Here is a 17862-nt window from a genome sequence, read left to right on the forward strand (position 1 = left end):
CACCCGCATTACTGAACCTTGTGATCAATACACAGCTGCTACTGGAGCCTAAGCTCATTGGGCTTACTTTGTCGGCGGCTGAGAGTCGCGTCCAGGGTTTGTCCGCCCTCCTGTCGTAGTCCTGAGCATCTGCCACTTCCACGTAGTCACTGAAACGGATGAGGATCTTTTTCTCACGCAGCTCTTCCACTGTGGGCCTTTGGCTCAGCTGCAGGTACAAGGGGAGAAAGGGCACTGAAACGTAATTCCTCCCCGCCCGCCAGTGCTATTCATTGAGTTATTTTACAGGCAGAATGATCATAATGATAGTAGGTCCCAAAGGTAACATGGTCAGCTTCATTGGTTTTAATTACCTTCTGCATATTCAGTGGCTGGAAGACAAACCACTGTTTTGCCTTCTGAATACCAGATATGAGGGTGCAAAAAGGCCCTAGAGTTGGAGTACCTGGTTGCAGGAGGATCCCTCGGTGGCACAGAGCCGGCATAGCAACTGATATGCCATCCCCCCTATAGCTGGAGTAGGGGCAGTAGATTGGGGAGGGACTGTGGCTGGAACATCCCTATGCTTCACTGATCCCTGGCTACTGTTGATACCCAGCAGACGTCAAGCTAATACCAGAGACTGGCCCAGTGTATCACAGGCACAGGAAGATCAGGAGAACACAAAGGTGACTAGCCACCTTCACGCACCTCCTAGGGAGACCAGACGTCTCGATATTATCGGCACTGTTGCAGTATTAGGGGCTTTGTCTAATATAGGCAACCATATTCCCCCTCCCACCCCCAAAAAAGTGTCCCGATTTTTGACATTTGTTATTTGGTCACCCTAGCACCTCCCCACCGCCCACGCCCACTCCTGGGTTGTGATGTGTGCTCTTTTGCTGCACTGGAGGCTGCAGGCTGAGGAAGTGAGCCTATTCCTTTCTGAATTATGCTCGAAAGGTGACAAAGCGCCATTACTTACCATTGTAATACCTCATGGAAAGGAAGGCAGGATGGCTTTTGCTCATTTAGCTTTTCACTTTATCTTTAGTTTGATTTTATGTCACAGTATATTGGATTTTTTAACAGATTATATTGAGTACAAGAAAAAATTTCAGGCACGTATTGCATCATGTCAAGAAACCATCTTCATTGTTCCAAAGCAATTTTTCTGAGTTCTGCAGAAATGTAGGCCAACCATGCTTAAAAACACAAATCAAAAATAATATGCCCATAGTCCACATATACCGTAGTCAGCTATGTGCATGTATCCAAGGGCAGAATTTGGCTGTAAGGGATTTATTCTCTTTGAATGCACAGAATTCCCATTACTGTCAATTGGAATTATATGTACTTTTCTAAAGAAGAGACTATATATATGTATTCGATGCAAACAGTTGCATTAATCCAGCATTATGGCTGAACAGCTAAACTCACAGTATGTAAGAAACTGCAAAAGTTAAAGTTCCAATAGCAATTTTAACTTGGCCATGTTGCCCATACAATAAGCCTTATGGCACAAAATACATTTTATATTACCTTAGACCTTAGTCCGTCCCGTGCTTTGCTGCACATTGGGCTACCCACATTTGTCATCCTTGCCTGTCAACTGCCCTTCTCTCCAAATCTTCCCATTTCATATTGAGGTGCTTGATGTCGTTCAGAACTGTTCGTTTCCATGTTATTTGCGATCTTCCTCTTTTCTTGCATTTTCTGGCTTCCATTCAAGGGCGGTATTCGGTAAGTGTTCTTTTTCCATTCTTAGCATATGTCCCAGCCACTGATGTCTTCTTTTGTAGATTATTTGTGAGAGGGTGCCTTGTCCAGGAATTTTTCTGACTTCTTCATTTGTCTTCCTATCTCTATATGTTATTCCCAGTATTCTTCTCAGACATTTGTGATGAAATGCAACAAAATATGGATGGAGGAGAAAGTGCTGGAAGAATGGACCCTCGATATTATAATCAAGTTACCAAAGAAAGGTGATCTAAACAATTATTCAAATTGGAGGGGAGTAACAGTTCTATCTGTCACAGGAAAAGTATTAGCAGCAGTCCTCCTGAACAAAATGAAAGGAAAGATGGATACCATCCTACGTGAACAACAATCTGGATTTAGACAAGGGAGATCGTGCACAAACGCTATTTTCACCCTGAGTTGGATTATTGAAACCACAGTTGAATTCCAAGGCAGTCATGCCATCAATTTTGTGGACTTTCAAAAGGCATTCGATAGTGTAAATAGAGAAACAATGTGGAAAATTGTGAAACAATATGGAATTCCAACAAAATTAATCAACATTATGAAGGCATTCTACACCAACTCAAAATGCTGCATTAAAATGGAAAATGGATTGAGTAAGCCATTCAACATTTTACATACCTAACATATACTGCTACCCAGTTAACCAGAAAAACAGAAATGGTAAATACTACACATGTGCAACATAGCTGAGCTAATAGTGCTGGGATAATCTTAACTTTTGCATTTCTTAATTTTGATTAAAAATTTCAAATAAGCCGAAGGGCAACATTTTCAAAAATGTCTAAGTGACTTACGAGCCTAAGTCCCATATTCAAAACTGACTTAGGCCCTGATCCTCAAAGGTATTTAGGCCATCAATCAATACGAGTTAGGTGCCTAAATACCTCCTCGCCTAAATACTAGTGACTTTCAATGAGCTTTAGGCTCCTATGTGCCTAAATTATTTTTGAAGATCACTTAGATGGTTTGAAAATTTACCCTTTGTGATTTTTGTGCAACTCCAATGTTACATTAACAGTTTTTCTTCCATGTTACATTTCCTAAGCTTTTTAAAGGAACAAAGATTAAAAAAAGCCCATACTTAATAATGATACCATTTCAATGGTCCCAATTAGGTTTTGGTGTTCACATGTCGCTGAGGTGAATTAGGTTAATTCCTATGTTTGCTGCTACTACTGTATGGATGAAAATAGTTTTCTGCAAGGCTGATTTAACAGGGAAGGACCTTATTGGTTTACAACAGAAAAAAGAAAGATGACTATTTGGAAAATATTGCTGATGCAGCCAAAATTGCAGAGATTCTAAAAGCAGCTGTTTTCTCTCACACTATCTTTGATATGAAGTCAGAGTTTTATGGGAGGATTTTGTGGTGTGTATTTAATTAAAACAATTGCAATCACTTTTACGCAAACTGTACTAACAGTGGCCTGAGAACAGTAGCTATTGCCTATGCCCAATCCCACGCTCAGGAAAAACAGCAGACACTGAGTATGCCGGGTTGGACGGGGAAAATGCACATTGTGATGTCAAAGTGGGGCTTCATTAAACTCTGCTAACAACATCCCAGGCCATCTTGTTTTTTGAAAACAACAGTGCATCTTGGCCTGTACAATATTTTTTGCTACTTTTGTGAACTATTTGTTCCAGACAATAATACAAAGCTATCTTTGGGATACACAGTACTTTGTCAGTCAAGCTGAAAAGAGAAATGTGTATAAAGTACAACTGTCTCTGTGATTCTGTCAACACTACAGAGATAACCAACAAAGTTGGCTGAAACATGATTATGTTATAAACACACTCTCTTATTACTTATCAGGGCAGAAAAAGCAAAACCACCACCTGCAAAACATGGTAATGAGCTATTTATAGCCTATATCAGGGTTAATACACGGTTCTTGCCCATGTTTTTTTCTGTCCTCAAAAGCAAGAAAAACATTTGGGCTGTAACCATGGTAATTTCCATCTTGTAGATGGTCCTTCTCTCTGTGTATTACAGCTCACATCAAATATGATTGTAAATTATGTATTAGGGGTTATGTACCTTTTAAAATAATAGAGAAACAAATGCTGTCAACTCTGTTAATATTACAGCATTGCTGTTCAAGCAGCTCTGCAGCAGGTAAACATGATTATCTCTCCTCTAAATTTTTATCTAAACCGCAAATGAACCAGCAAGAAAATACCCAAACCACCCCTACATTTAAATAATATCAAGGCTGGAACGAAAAGCCAGGACATTCAAAGATAAGGTTGACACTCCATCTTCTATTAGCCTCAATGTGCCTCTTTTCCCCACAACATGAATTAAGGATGAAGTGTCAGTGTTATCTTTTCATTTCTGAGCTCTTGTCAGTTCATGACAGACCCTGGTCGTTATTTAAAAGTAGGATTTTTTTTTTTTTTGTATTTAATACCCTATTTATATAGTAGGTGATGACATTTGATCAAAAGATGAAAGCCTGTAAACTAAATGCAGTTTTCAAAAGATGGATTCAAAGGAAACATTGAAGTCAATTTTTACAGACTTTGACTGATAAATTACTGCAGTCGTTTTGGGGTGAGGGAAGGCTTTTTTTATACACTTGTTTTTCTTTCATAGCTCCTTGCCCATTTTCCACATTTAACCTGGTTTAATATTTGGGCGATGTTGCCATACTAAATAATTTGCTTATTTTCCCTGCAGGAGGCAGACACGAGGATGCTGTTTGATGCACCGTGGCATACAGTGCCAAGCTGGTGTGTGGGTATATGGGTGGCGCTTCTCACATGTCCAGGAGGCACAGGTGCCAAGCGGCTTCAATGCCATGGAACTTTGAAGTTTATTTCATTCAGGTGTGTTAGCTCAAAATTGCAACAAAGGCTTGAACAGCTTAGGAGTAGGGCTCGTAGGTGCTATGGTAATACGAAGAATATTAATAATTATATATACTCACATATATAATTTTTATAATAAAATCATATTTATACACACTAAATACTCAGTACATTAAACCAAATAAGGATCTGATAATAATAAATAAAATAAGAGACTACTACAAAGAATGTTTGTGCTTTAGACAGACAGCAATAACTATGGCGGTTATCGGTTATTTACATAGTTAACATACTGATCTGTCAGCAATTCATTTTGGTTCTCTCTTTGCATTAAGTCCTGTTATTTACAGTCTCTCTTAGGGTCCAATACTGCACAGCATGAGCACCTCTTGTGCACTGCTAAGCATCCTCAGCTCCCAGTGGGTCTGATTCTCCAAGGTGCACAGAACTCTCAAATCCTACTGACCTCAGTGGAGTTCTGAATGCTCAGTACTTTGCAGGACTGGGTCCTTAAGCAGAAAAACAGTATATGCCACTACAGTGTTTGTTCATGGCAAGGACATTCAGGTGATTTGCTCGGAGACCTTTGCTGGGAATTTAGTTTCTCTCTCATGAGCTACAGTATCTTTTGGGTCAAAAATAGCTACTTAGTGGACAACTAGTAAAACTGATGACTGCCTCCTCATAATGGTCAGGTGGGTTACGTGACCATTATAAAAACAGTGAAACCTGCCTCAAGCATTCAGTCAAGAGCCTGACAAAACTGGTTGCTTAATGAAGGTGGTCTACCAAAAAAGATGGAGAAGAATTGTACCCAGTGGATGAAGTCCTGGCTTCATCAAGTCAATGAAAGTTTTGCTACAGACTTTAATGAAGCTAAGCTTTCTCCCAGTATGCTAAGGGATGCTTTGGGGCAGTGTTTTAGGACGGGAAGTTTCCTAAAAAAGCTGGTGTTCACTAGTACAGGTTTCAGTGTCAATATCTGGAATGAACCCTAACATTTTTTAAGCAACATAAAATATGGGCAGAGGGAATTTTCATTGCTCCCATTTGTGCTGCCAATGAGATATACATGTATCTTTTCCTCCTTCGGGTGTATACAGGGGGTGCATGTATGTGAATATTGGGGAGTTGGGGAGTATAATCCCTTGGGCTGGATATTGGTCTCACATTAGGGAAATCAGGAGGAACTCCCCTGAAGTCAATAGAGTTCCATCAGTATAAATGAGATCAGAACCAGCCTCTGTATGGAAGCAGGGGTGAGGGGAAGAAGGGGATTTCTTTCAATGTCGTCAGGAACTTTGGAGATAAAACAGCAGCTAATTTCAACCTTTGATAAGAACCCCGTTTGCAAGCTAAAACAAACCAAAGTGCTGTCTCCTCAGGTTGGCAAACCAAACCACCGATCCCCTGTATAGCCAAGAATAACGTAGGGTTCAGATGTTACTGGGTATGCAACTAAATGCTGAGCTTGCTCTGCACTAAGAATGCCTTTGTGGGGTTTAGATTAATCCACTTCCAAAGTGGCTAAACTTATATCAACCAAGGAATTGTTAGTGAGGAGTAAGAGTGTCCACATGGGAAGCTAGTGCAGAATAGCTCTTGTGTACTAGCTATTATGGGCTTTTCGCCACAGGCAGACAAGCCCTAAGATGTTGCTATATCCCGTCACTTATTCGTCATCTTCTTAGGGTTCTATGGAAGTTCTAATGGGGAATTTACTCTTACCCTATCTATCCACCCCAGTTTCCATCAAAACTCATGCACCGGTAACAGACGATAAATTCCTTGCAGCATTTCCCGATGACTCAGAATCTCTAAAGGAAGGTTACTCACCTGTAATCAGAATTCTTCAAGATGGACTCTGAATGGTCACACACTTTGGATATGCCAGTGGTGCAGGTCATACTGGGGTAGCTTCTAGTAGCAGCATCTGTTGGAGTGCCCCTTTCCTCGTGGCTCTGAATGGTTGGAGGGCAGGGCTATACCATGTGTGCCCGGTGGGCCAACCACCTCAGTTCTTTTCATCACCCCCCGCCCCCCAGGTACAAAATTGAAATTAGGATTCGGAGGAAGAGGGGGAGGTGGGCAGGGAGGGCGAATGTGCAGAGTCCACCCTGAAGAACTCCAGTGACAGGTGAGTAAACTTCATTCTTCTTCAAGTGGTCTCTGCACATCTGGGGAGTTTGTCAAGAAGCATTATTCTCTCTGGACGGTACGATGAGCTGCCTTGCTTAAACAGAGCTGGTCATACGGCGTTACCAGATTGTGGACTTTACTTCCTCTTGCTCTTTGAATGGCAGACACCACCACCAACGAAACTGAAGCTGGATGCATCTGCCAGGATGGGAACTGGCAAGATGCAGCTGGTATAGCTTGTCTGATTCTTTTAAATTGTCTGTCCAGATGATGGATTAGCCAGGTACTTACTGCGGACACTAATAAACCATCGAGAGCTGGCAGGGCAATCTTACTCCTAAAAAGTGAACCCAGAACACTGAAAACCAGGTGGGTCATTTCTAAAGTTACCAAAGGGAGAGTTTAGAAAAACGGCAGGGCAAGAGACACCCCCTTTGATCCTGGGGGATTGCATCCTTTGTTGCAATTTTGAGCTAACACACCTGAATGAAATAAAGAAAGAAATAGTTTCTTTGCTATTGTTAATTCTGACATATCAGATCCTTAGTTAAAAAAAAAACAAGAAAAGAAAAGAATAATGTAGAACTAATGAAAATCTAATTGAAGGCTGCTGCACGGGGAATGATCCAAAAACCTGGCAAGGCTCCTGGTCCATCTGCTCCTGTGGATGGAAGGAACGAAGGTAGTCTGTGTGCCATGCCCTGACATTAGGAGCTGCAAGGGGAGGAGCAGGGGCCAGGAGAGTGCTCCCCAACAGGCATTGCTAACTGAAGGTTCTGCTCGTTCAAGATGCACTGTCAGTTCATCCCAAGAGTGGGAATGTGCAGAGGCCACCTGAAGAAGAACATGTAGTTTTGGCCCTATTTTCAGAAGGAGCTGCAGAGAAGGCTGAGGCACGACAGCTGGGCACTGTATTCACCCTCTTACGGGCCAAGAAAGCCTGCACGGTGATGAGCGCTATGTAAATAACTAGAGAGAGATATATGTACATAGTGAAATCCACAGAAGCTGGAATTAGACTTCCAGGACAACACAGGCAAAAAACCAGTTTACAAAACCAAACTGAACTTTCTGTGGGTTAGGCTATCAGCATTTGAGCCATACAGGAAACAACTGTCACATTTTAAGTTGCCATACGAAAGAATGAAGAGGAAACAATTTGTACAGACTCCTCAACAACCCCTGTGATGTTCATCTGCAGCCTTGGCTGCCTTCCCTCACCATCCTGAAACTCCTTGATGCATCCTGTTGACCCACTCTCTCCAGTGCTTCCCTTACTATGAAGTTTCTGATCCATCTACAGTGCCCCCGGACCACTGATCCATTCTTTAGGACTTCCACACACACGTCAGGAATGCGTTACTCTGTCCCTGATCTGGATCTAGGTCCAGGTCCGTGAGAGATTTATTTCAGGGTTTCAGATTTACAGTAAATCTAAGTTGCTCTTTGAATTGCACTGAGGATTTCTGTGTAATGAAGCTTATGAAATCATCAACGGCTCCTTTCCAGTCCTTTCTGGGCTTTTAAGAGGTCTCCATTTGGATGTCTGTATTAAAAATGTAACCTTTAACAGTTTGCCCATGGGATAAAATCTCATGTCATTTTTATAGTGCGTCATATTTCAATACATCATCATCCTGTGACAAAAGGCCAGTCCTAGAAGATTTTCAAGGACACTGTCAGTGGTGCCCGCAGCCACACGTGTATTATGCATGGTGCATAGCAATGGCAGGGGTACTAGTTGGACAGTAGGTTTGCCCAGAGGTGGTGGGGGGAAGGGAAAGGGGCAGTTTGCCTTAGCCTCCCATTTGAGAGGGGGGCCCCCAAATCAAATGGTGTTGCGACCTGGCATGCGAGGTCACAATGCCACTCAGGTTTCGCTCAGTAGCTCCTGGATGGAGTGGTTGCTGGGCAAACCTGAGGGTGGTTGTGACTCTGTATGACAATTTGCAATGCCCAGCCCCATGGGACAGGGGCCCAGCCTTATGGGACAGGCACCCAGCTGCCGCAAGGTGAGCGTGGTTCACGTGAAGAATTTCTGGAGGTGCCCCTGGTCACTGAAGTGGAACTGTTCCATTGAAGACAAGACGGTCTCACAAAATCAGATGGGTAACAATTTGTGTTGTTTAATGTTTTAACAGTTAAGAGACTTTAGAATGGACACTACAGAACCATCTTTCCCTGTTGTTGTTAAACATACAATGCTACTTCAGTAAAGCTCTGCATATATTTCATCACCTTGAATTTGCTCCGTGTGTGTGTACATTAAATACCACCCAGAAACAGGCAGGTATAGTGGAGTAAACATTTGGAAAGACCAGTTAGCTTTGTCCCTGATCTCAGGTTTAACATCCTTTGCTAATAAGACTTCAGTACAGCTGGGCAGAGAGAACCTGCCATGGTACTCAAGATGCAGAGACACATCTGGGCCATATTCATGAAAGCGAGAGCTTGGGGAATAATTGTAATCTTTCTGAAATTCACCAGGTACTTGGCATTCCTAATTGTTATTTGTCAACTTTCAAACTTTATTCATTCCTTCTCTCTAGTGATTTCTGAGCATTTGTTATCTACAGGGACACAGTACATTCGTAGATCACAGCAAAATCCAATAGTATTGAAGTACCATGGTTCTTTCTGTATAATTACAGACAATTAGAAGCTGTCACTAGAACAATTAGTTTAAAAATTGAAAACAGATAAACAACCTAAGCCATGTATCCACTTAGGGCCTGATCCCAGGAGCTTTCCATGCACAAAGCTCCCACTGAAATTCACTGTGATTAGAGTGTAGGGCTCATGAGATCATATCCTTATTTAGTAAAAGTCCAAAAACGGCCAAAAGGAACATGTCTAGAGTGTGATATGAGCGACAAAGAACCTAGTTTAATGGGAATGGAGGCTGTGCAGTAACAGGCTCAACTGTTGCTATTGTTTGCAAGTGTGAACAGGAATTGCCTGTCAAGTAACTGAAATCTTCAGGATCACAGGTAGAGTTGCAGTTATACAGTAGACCAGTGGTCACCAACTAGGATCTCCCAGTTGATCACAATCTCCAGTGGCACAGCGGGGCTGCCACTAAGACAAGCTTCCTGCCTGTCCCAGCCCCATGGTGCTCCCGGAAGTGGGCAGCGTGCCCGGGGGCAGGGGTCTCCCTCCACGCGCTGCTCCTGCCTGCAAGCACTGCCCCCGCAGCACCCCAAGCCCCACCCCCCCAAACCATCCCTGACCCCCCTCCCAGAGCCAGCACCCTATACCCCCTCCTGCACCCCAACCCCCTGCCCCAGGCTCAGCCCAGAGCCCCCTCCCACACTGTGAACCCCTCGGCTCCAGCCAAGACCCTGCACCTCCTCCCCAACCCCCCACCCCAGCCTGGTAAAAGCGAGTGAGGGTGGCGGAAAGTGAGTGATGGGGAGAGAGCAGGGGATGGAGTGAGTGGGGCAGGGCTTTGGGGAAGGGGCCGGGTTGATCCTGGGTTGCCTTTAAATTAAAAAAGTGATCTTGGGCGTAAAAAGGTTGGAGACCACTGCAGTAGACAGAACACTTGTAGTGGTGACCTCTTCAGTGCAAGTAGCTGCTCTTGCCTTCTGCATTTCCTGAAGGGCGGGTGTGTGGCGGGGAACTGTACAGTGACAGGGCAGGTTGGTATATGAAAGCCAGATTCTTTGGCAATTATTCGTGTGTGTGTGTGTGTGTGCGCGTGTGCAATGTTTCTATCTCGCATGTTTGTTTAGCAAATAGCACTACCATTTGGACTGGATTCCTGTACATGTTTGCCTGTCTAAATATAACAAGAATGAAAGACTTGCAAAATGATATTTGCAATTTCTGTGCAGAGATTAACCCGAGCTTTGCCTTGAAGTGTGAATTGATTCTTTTCCTCAAACATCGGTATAACAGGATGGCAGTGGAAATGTGCTTAGTCTTGTTGTCAGGAAGTTATGGTTTTTTTTTTTTTTTTAAAACATTATAGCTCAGTGGGCCAGATCCTCATCTGTAAATTGGCATAGCTCCATTGACAAGATACAGCTATAGAGTGAGACTCTGGGCCATTATTTCTAAGGGTGAAAGAAGCCAGGTTAGACAGAAGACGAACTGACCCAAATATTAGCCTGGAATTAAAACTTTTGATTTCATATTACAACATATATCCTGTTTATAGTCCTTTATCAGTTTTATTATTTATATATGTTACAACTCTCTATTCAACTTTTTGGTGTTTATAAAATTGTTTGGAGAAGAGAATTATTTAACGGTATGAGTTCACAGTAGTGCTTCTTCCATCTCTCTCCTCATATGGGAAATATTGATATAATTGCCAAACAAACTTTATTTAAAAACAACAGGCAAGGTCCTCAACGAATATAAATTAGTATAGTGCCGCTGAAATCAATGGTTCTAGGACAGTGGTGGGCAACCTGCGGCCTGTCAGGGTAATCCACTGGCGAGCCGCAAGACTGTTTACATTGACCGTCCGCAGGCCCGGCTGCCCACAGCTCCCAGTGGCCAATGGGAGCTGCGGGAAGTGGCGGAGGACTGCAGGTTGCCCACCACTGCTCTATGAGGATTCACACCAGCTCACCAAGTATATATAAAATTACTACTATTTAACCTTAAGAGTAGAAACATCATAGATGGCAAAGACCTATTAGGTCATCTAGTCCATCCTCTTCTGCCAAGACAGGATTGTTCCCTTTTCTGCACTACACACTATTCTCCACAGCTTTGTTCCTATCTAGTTTTAAATGTTAAGGCAACAGTTCCCTTCCATTAAAAGTCCATTCCCCAGTATAATGTGTCTTGAGTAGGATTTTCAAAAGCACTCAGCATTATCTTAACTCTGCTCCCATAGAAATCATTGGGAGCCACTGACTTCAATGGAAATAGCATTAGATCAATGTTAAGCTTTTACTCTTACAGGCTACTCTTAAGAAATGCTTTCCTGCTCTTCAGCCTAAATTTTCCTTTGCTCATTTTCATTCCATTATTTCTAATAATTGCCCTGGAAGTCCCCAGAGATGCTCCTCTCTTTCCCCTGGGTTTTCGCCCTTAAAATGCATAGACAGTCGTTTAAGATTTCGTTCAATAATATTTTAAGTTCTCTTTTTAAAAAGGGTGCTCTGGAAAAGAAAAAGGCAAAGGTTTATGCAGTCAGTAGAAAGTTCCAGCTGGACTACAACAGTATAAAAGTTGCCTCTCACCTTGCGTGTTAATCTTCTCTTTATCTCCCGTTTTTCCTCCTGCTCCTCTTGCTCATTCCGAGCTAGAAAAAGATTGACATGATTCTAGACAGTTGGCACGATCAAAACTCACAGTATGCAATGAATAAGCCTCTACATCAGTATACCAAATTCACGGTCCATTTTGGTCAATTTCACGGTCGTAGGATTTTAAAAATAGTAAATTTCATGATTTCAGCTATTTAAATCTGAAATGTCACAGTATTGTAATTGTAGGGATCCTGACCCAAAAAGGAGTTGTGTGCGTCTGTGTGTGTGTGTGGGGGTGTCACAAGGTTATTGTAGTGGGAGTTGCAGTACTGCTACCCTTTTGTGCTGCTGCTGGTGGCGGCACTGCCATCAGAGCTGGTCATAGTCCATCCAGTGGCAGCTGCTGGCCGGGATCCCAGCTCTGAAGGCAGAATCACCACCAGCAGCAGTGTGGAAGAAAGGATGGCATGGTATGGTATTGCCACCCTCTGCACTGCTGCCTTCAGAGCTGGGCCCTTGGTCAGCAGCTGCCACTCTCTAGCTGCCCAGCTCTGAAGACAGCAGCACAGAAGAAAGGATGGCATGGTATGGTATTGCCACCCCTTACTTATATGCTGCTACTGGCTGGTGCCAGGCCAGCAACCACCGCTCTTCGACCGCTTAGCTCTGCAGGCAGTACAGAAGTAAGGTTGGCAATACTGTGACCCCCTTAAAATAACCTTGTGACCCCCCCGCCACTCCTTTTTGGGTCAGGACCCCCAATTTGAGAACCACTGGTCTCCCCCATGAAATCTGTATAATATAGGGTAAAAGCACACAAAAGACCAGATTTCACGGGGGGTGGGGGGAACCAGATTTCCCAGTCTGTGAGGTATTTCTCATGACCGTGAATTTGGTAGGGCCCTACTTATATTTCAGGGCTTGTCAGATGCAGAGAAAGTCCTTCTGGGAACAGCGAACTTCCCTACTCATTTGCTACTGCACTTTCTTCTATGCCTCATGAAATATCCACATCTTCTGCCTCAGTATCAGTATGAAATTTACTTCTTTGTGTGTTTCACTTTTTAGCATTACCAGGCAGACAGCCAGTGCTCCAGAAACCATTGTCTGCATTCTGGTGGCCTAGCAGAGGACAGTGATAATACAGCTAGCCTCTGAGAAGAACAGGCTGAGAGGGCAGGAGCTTGGGAAGAAGCAGAGGTATTTTTTCCCTGGCCACAGGATAATTTGTCCACAGCTACTCAGTGGAGGGTCTGGAAACGAAACTCACAATAGGGGTAGTGGGTAAAGTCCCAGACAGACTGCCATTATCTGAGCTATTGTCCAACAGAGTGGTGAGAAGGTCCTTCTGATCTGGGCCTTGCATAACACAGCACAGGAGCACAACAGCCAACACTGGGGGGCGACATGCTAAACAAACTAAAACCAAATAGGCCACATGGCAGTTTCTTACCAAGACAAGCCTGTATCACAAAGGCTCAGGAAAGTAATATCTAGCACTGCCAGCTCTATTAAACTTTCACAAGCCTCATTGATCCCGAAACGTAAAAACAGGCTCAGGGCAAAACTTTCCAAAGCTCTTAAAAGTCACAGTTTCAAAAGTGACTTAGGCACTTACAAGTCTAAATCTCATTGAAAGTCAGTGAGATGTAGGAATTTAAACAATGGGATGTAGGCTCCTAAGTCAGTTAGGGCTTGTCTTCACTGCAGAGTTAACCCGAGAATAACTTGAGTGTTGGCTGACCCAAGAGGGGATACCGGCTAGAATCAGCCCCACTTGTCAACTGCTAACACAATTAATTTGTGTAGCTCGAGTGTTATTTCGCTGTGTGTCTGGCTCTCACTTGAACTAGACTAACTCAAGAGGAGTTAACTCTGCAGTGAAGCCATATCCTTATATAGGCTCTTTTTGAAAAGTTTACCTCATTGTCTAGGCACAATCATAATACACAGATAGCTGAGCTAACTAAGCAATAAGCCACAACAAAGTGTTCATTACTGACTCCTAAGGTGGAGTACCTTCCATGAGTCAAGAAATAATCATAATATACTATTACTTTACACATACAGTCTATTGCATACAGTACCTTTCATCCAAGGATCTCAAAGTATTTTACAACGGTGGGTAAATATTACCCCTGTTTTAGAGAAAGGGAAACTGAGGGCTGTTCTACACACCGGGGGAGAACCGATTTAACTCAACTGGTGCTGGAACCAATGGAGCTCAATCCGGGCAAATCCCTACCGCGGATAGTCTTAAAACTTTCAGTTACCAACTGAATTAAGTTAAGCCAATTTAAGGCACTCAAACTGATCTAAAAGTGTCCACACCAGGAGTTTATTTAAAACGATGTAGTTAAACTGGTGTTCAAAGTGGGCATAGACCAGCCGTACAGCACAGAGAAGTGATTTGACTTGTCCACGATCACAGAGCAAATTGGAGGCAGAGCTAGGATTAGAAACCGGGTCTCCTGATTCCCAGTCGGAGGCTCTAATCAGTAGAGGTGAAACCCTAGCCCCAGTGAAGTCAATTGCAAAACTCCCACTGACTTCAGTGGGACCAGGATTTCCCACTAAAAATGCACCAATTCAAGACACGCTGCGCATGACTGTCTCCTATTATAATAGGGCCCTTTAATTTCAAATGACAGATTTCCAGTAATACTTTTAAAATAAAATTTTCTGGAGGAAGGAATTTCATGCTATAGCAGAAGGATAAGACGACAGCAGGGGACAGATCCCAAGCACCTTTTCTATACTATTTGGAATACATGTATTGCTAAATTGTTTCTCTTTTTTTTCATTTTTTTAAAAGTTCCCTGCATAGTTTCTCCCTCCAATCAGTCCCCAATTAGACTGATTTATTGTTCCACAAAAATCTAATGAGCTGATCCTGTCAACAGTTTACTCACAGAAACAGTGCCATTGAGTAAATCTTTGAAGGATCAGGCTGTGAATTGGGAGAGGTAAACAGCTTCTAACAGGGTTCAGAATAAAACAAATTGGCTGGAAGACTACAAATAGCAGGGGAGGGATAGCTCAGTGGTTTGAACATTGGCCTGCTACACCCAGGGTTGTGAGCTCAATCCTTGAGGGGGCCATTTAGGGATTTGGGGCAAAATCAGTACTTGGTCCTGCTAGTGAAGGCAGGGGGCTGGACTCAATGACCTTTCAAGGTCCCTTCCAGTTCTAGGAAATAGGATATCTCCATTAATTTATAATTTAAATAAGTGTCTGAAAGGGCAGAAATGAGGCTTCTTAACAACTGCACTATTTTTCCTGTCTCCTTGTTTCCCTCAGCCCAGTTACCAAGCTTTAGAGACAACTGGGTAGGGTGAAACCTTTACCAAGTGAAAGCTGGTCACTGGCAATTGTTCTTGTCTGAAGCCAGAAAGTGATTTCTTTATTTAACACATGGCTAAAATTGATGAAGTCCTTTTAGAACTAGTGAGGTTGCAAAACTGTTGCTTTGTGTGTTTTGTTTTAAGTGGTCAAGAGATCCCCTATTTCTCGCTAGCCTCTTTGTGTGAGATGAACTGGAATTTTCAGGCCTGACGTCAGTGCCAGTGTGACATTTCAACTGAAATTTGTCAGACCCATCAGATCCAATCTCATTGCCTTTTTACAGGGAATTCATGCTCATTGAAGGTGCCAACCTGGCATCCTTAAAAGCTGAAGTCCCCTCTTCATCACCGATGCAGTCACCCAGAGCCGGTGCAACCTATTAGGTGACCTAGGCGGTCGCCTAGGGCACTAGCATTTGGGGGGCGGCATTTTCTTCGGCGGCGACCATGGCGGCTGGATCTTCGGCCGCCCCAGTTGTCGTCTGCATTTAGGCAGAGGGAGCTGGGGCAGGGGGGCGCGGGGAGGGCCGCCTGCAGCAAGTAAGGGGGGGGGGCGCAGCAGCACGATGGGGAACTCCCCGCCCCCGCTCACCTCTGCTCCGCCTCCTCCCCTGAGCACGCCGCCCCGCTCTGCTTCTCTCCCTCCCAGGCTTGCGGCGCCAAACAGCTGATTGGCACCGCAAGCCTGGGAGGCGGGAGAAGTGAAGCAGTGATGGCGTGCTCAGGGAGGAGGCGGAGCAGAGGTGAGCTAGGGTGGGGAGCTGCCGTGGGGGGTGTGTGCCTCAGGGCGAGGGTGGGTGGGGAGCTGCCGCAGGGCTCGGGGAGGGGGCGAAGCAGAGGTGAGCTGGGGTGGGGAGCTGCCGCATGGCTCCCTGGGCAGGAGAGGTGGGGAGCTGCCACGGGGGAGGCACCTCAGGGCGGGGTGGGGAGCTGCCGCAGGGCTTGGGGAGGGCGCGGAGCAGAGGTGAGCTGGGGTGGGGAGCTGCCACACGGCTCCCCGGGCCGGCGGGGGGTAGGGAGCTGCCGCGGGGGGGGGGGGGGCGTCTCAGGGCAGAGGGGGTGGTGGGGAGTTGCCGCGGGGGAGGGGGAGGCGCACCTCAGGGCGGAGGGGAGCTGCCGCAGGGCTCGGGGAGAGCGCAAGGTGGAAGTTTCGCCTAGGGCGAAACATCCTTGCACCGGCCCTGCAGTCACCATGCATGTTTCCTCACAAACTAATGTGCTTCACCCATGCCTTGGAAGGACCCTCTGCATGGGTGAGCATCAGTTCAGTCTTCATGCTTATCCAGCACACAACACTGCAGGGTGCTGTGTTCCTCACCCAAACTGCTTCCTGCCCTTGACTCCTATTTAAGTCAATGGGAGTGGAGGGCATGTTGCATCTCACGGGAAGTACTCAGCACCTTCCAGCAGTAGGCCCTCAGCTCCTCTTCTGAGACAACCCTAAGTTTACTAGTGCCATCTGGGGCAGTGGGTTTTGTGCTATGAGTATGGGTGCTTTTGGAATTCAATCAGGAAGACTATCTTATTCATTCCATCATAGTGGGGCTAGGAAATGGACAGGTGATCTTTGCATGAGCAAAGACTGGTTGAGTAAATACATTTTGCCTCATTTTGTTTCCCCCACCTCCCCCATGGAATGGATACGGACACAATTGCATTTGATATAAGAACACAGTGATGTCAAATGTGACAAGTGCATCAAGGAAATTTCAGCTCTAGCCACAGAGGAAAACCTACCTACTTAACTTTGAAAAACACCATGTGCTCATTTACTGTATTGTGAATTGGGCTAATAAAAATAGTTTCACTTGTTTGGGATAAGATCTTTGGACTTAATTTTCTTGTTTCACATCATCCATCCATTTGTCCATCTAGCTATGTTCTTAGATATTTATTTAAATTGCGTCACTGAACTATTCAAGGAGGAGTGAACAATGCTGTCTTGTAATGCTGTACATACTGGTATCTGATGGTCCTTAGTTTAGATTTTTAATATTTCATGTTTTCATTACATAATATTTCAATAATTTGTTCATCATGTAGGTGCTTCAGCAAAGGCGTGGGGTGGCTTATAAATACAATTATTATGTAACAATTCCCCCTCCCCAGTATTTAGGACATTTTTCGTTTAGCAAGACATATGGAGTTCTATGGCAGATCTATGTTTAGATCTATGTTTTATTTAGGTGCCGAAATGTAGTTCTAGATTTAGGGTAATAGTTTCAAATACATTTAAGTCACTTAGGAGCTAAAGTCCCATTTAAAAAAAAATCCCTAAACAACTCAGGAGGCTGAATCCCAGTGAGACTTAGGTTCCTAAGTGACTTGGGCATGTCTGAAAATTTTACTTGTAACAGCTTATCTTTAGAAACCTAGGTTTTAAAATGTTGGCCATTAAGTCAATGGTTCAGACAATGCCGCCAAAGCTGCAGCCTGGTCCCCCGTCTCCCCCCGCACCAGTACCAGTGTGGTGGTTACTGGTCATGCTCCAGTGCCAGGTAATGTGTGATACCAGATGGTTCATGCTGACTGGGAATTCTGGGGTGATAATATGAGCTCTTTGGAGAATTTGGTTCTGAACACATCAGCTCTTTTTTCAATAATTT

General features: G+C 44.2%; 1 protein-coding gene across 9 annotated transcripts in view; it reads right to left on the reverse strand.

Moving 5' to 3' along the window:
- The window catches only part of PHACTR1 (phosphatase and actin regulator 1), a 418901-nt gene that overhangs the window by 14856 nt on the left and 386183 nt on the right, over nucleotides 1–17862 (reverse strand). For all 9 annotated transcript variants that reach the window (XM_054018764.1, XM_054018762.1, XM_054018763.1 and 6 more), the window contains 2 exons: nucleotides 11904–11965; nucleotides 68–208 (listed from right to left, as the gene is read on the reverse strand). In XM_054018764.1, coding sequence (XP_053874739.1) covers nucleotides 68–208; nucleotides 11904–11965 — 203 coding nt within the window. The remainder of the gene's footprint in view (nucleotides 1–67; nucleotides 209–11903; nucleotides 11966–17862) is intronic.

This window comes from Malaclemys terrapin, chromosome 2 (genome assembly GCF_027887155.1).
Source record: "Malaclemys terrapin pileata isolate rMalTer1 chromosome 2, rMalTer1.hap1, whole genome shotgun sequence".
Taxonomy (NCBI): domain Eukaryota; kingdom Metazoa; phylum Chordata; order Testudines; family Emydidae; genus Malaclemys; species Malaclemys terrapin.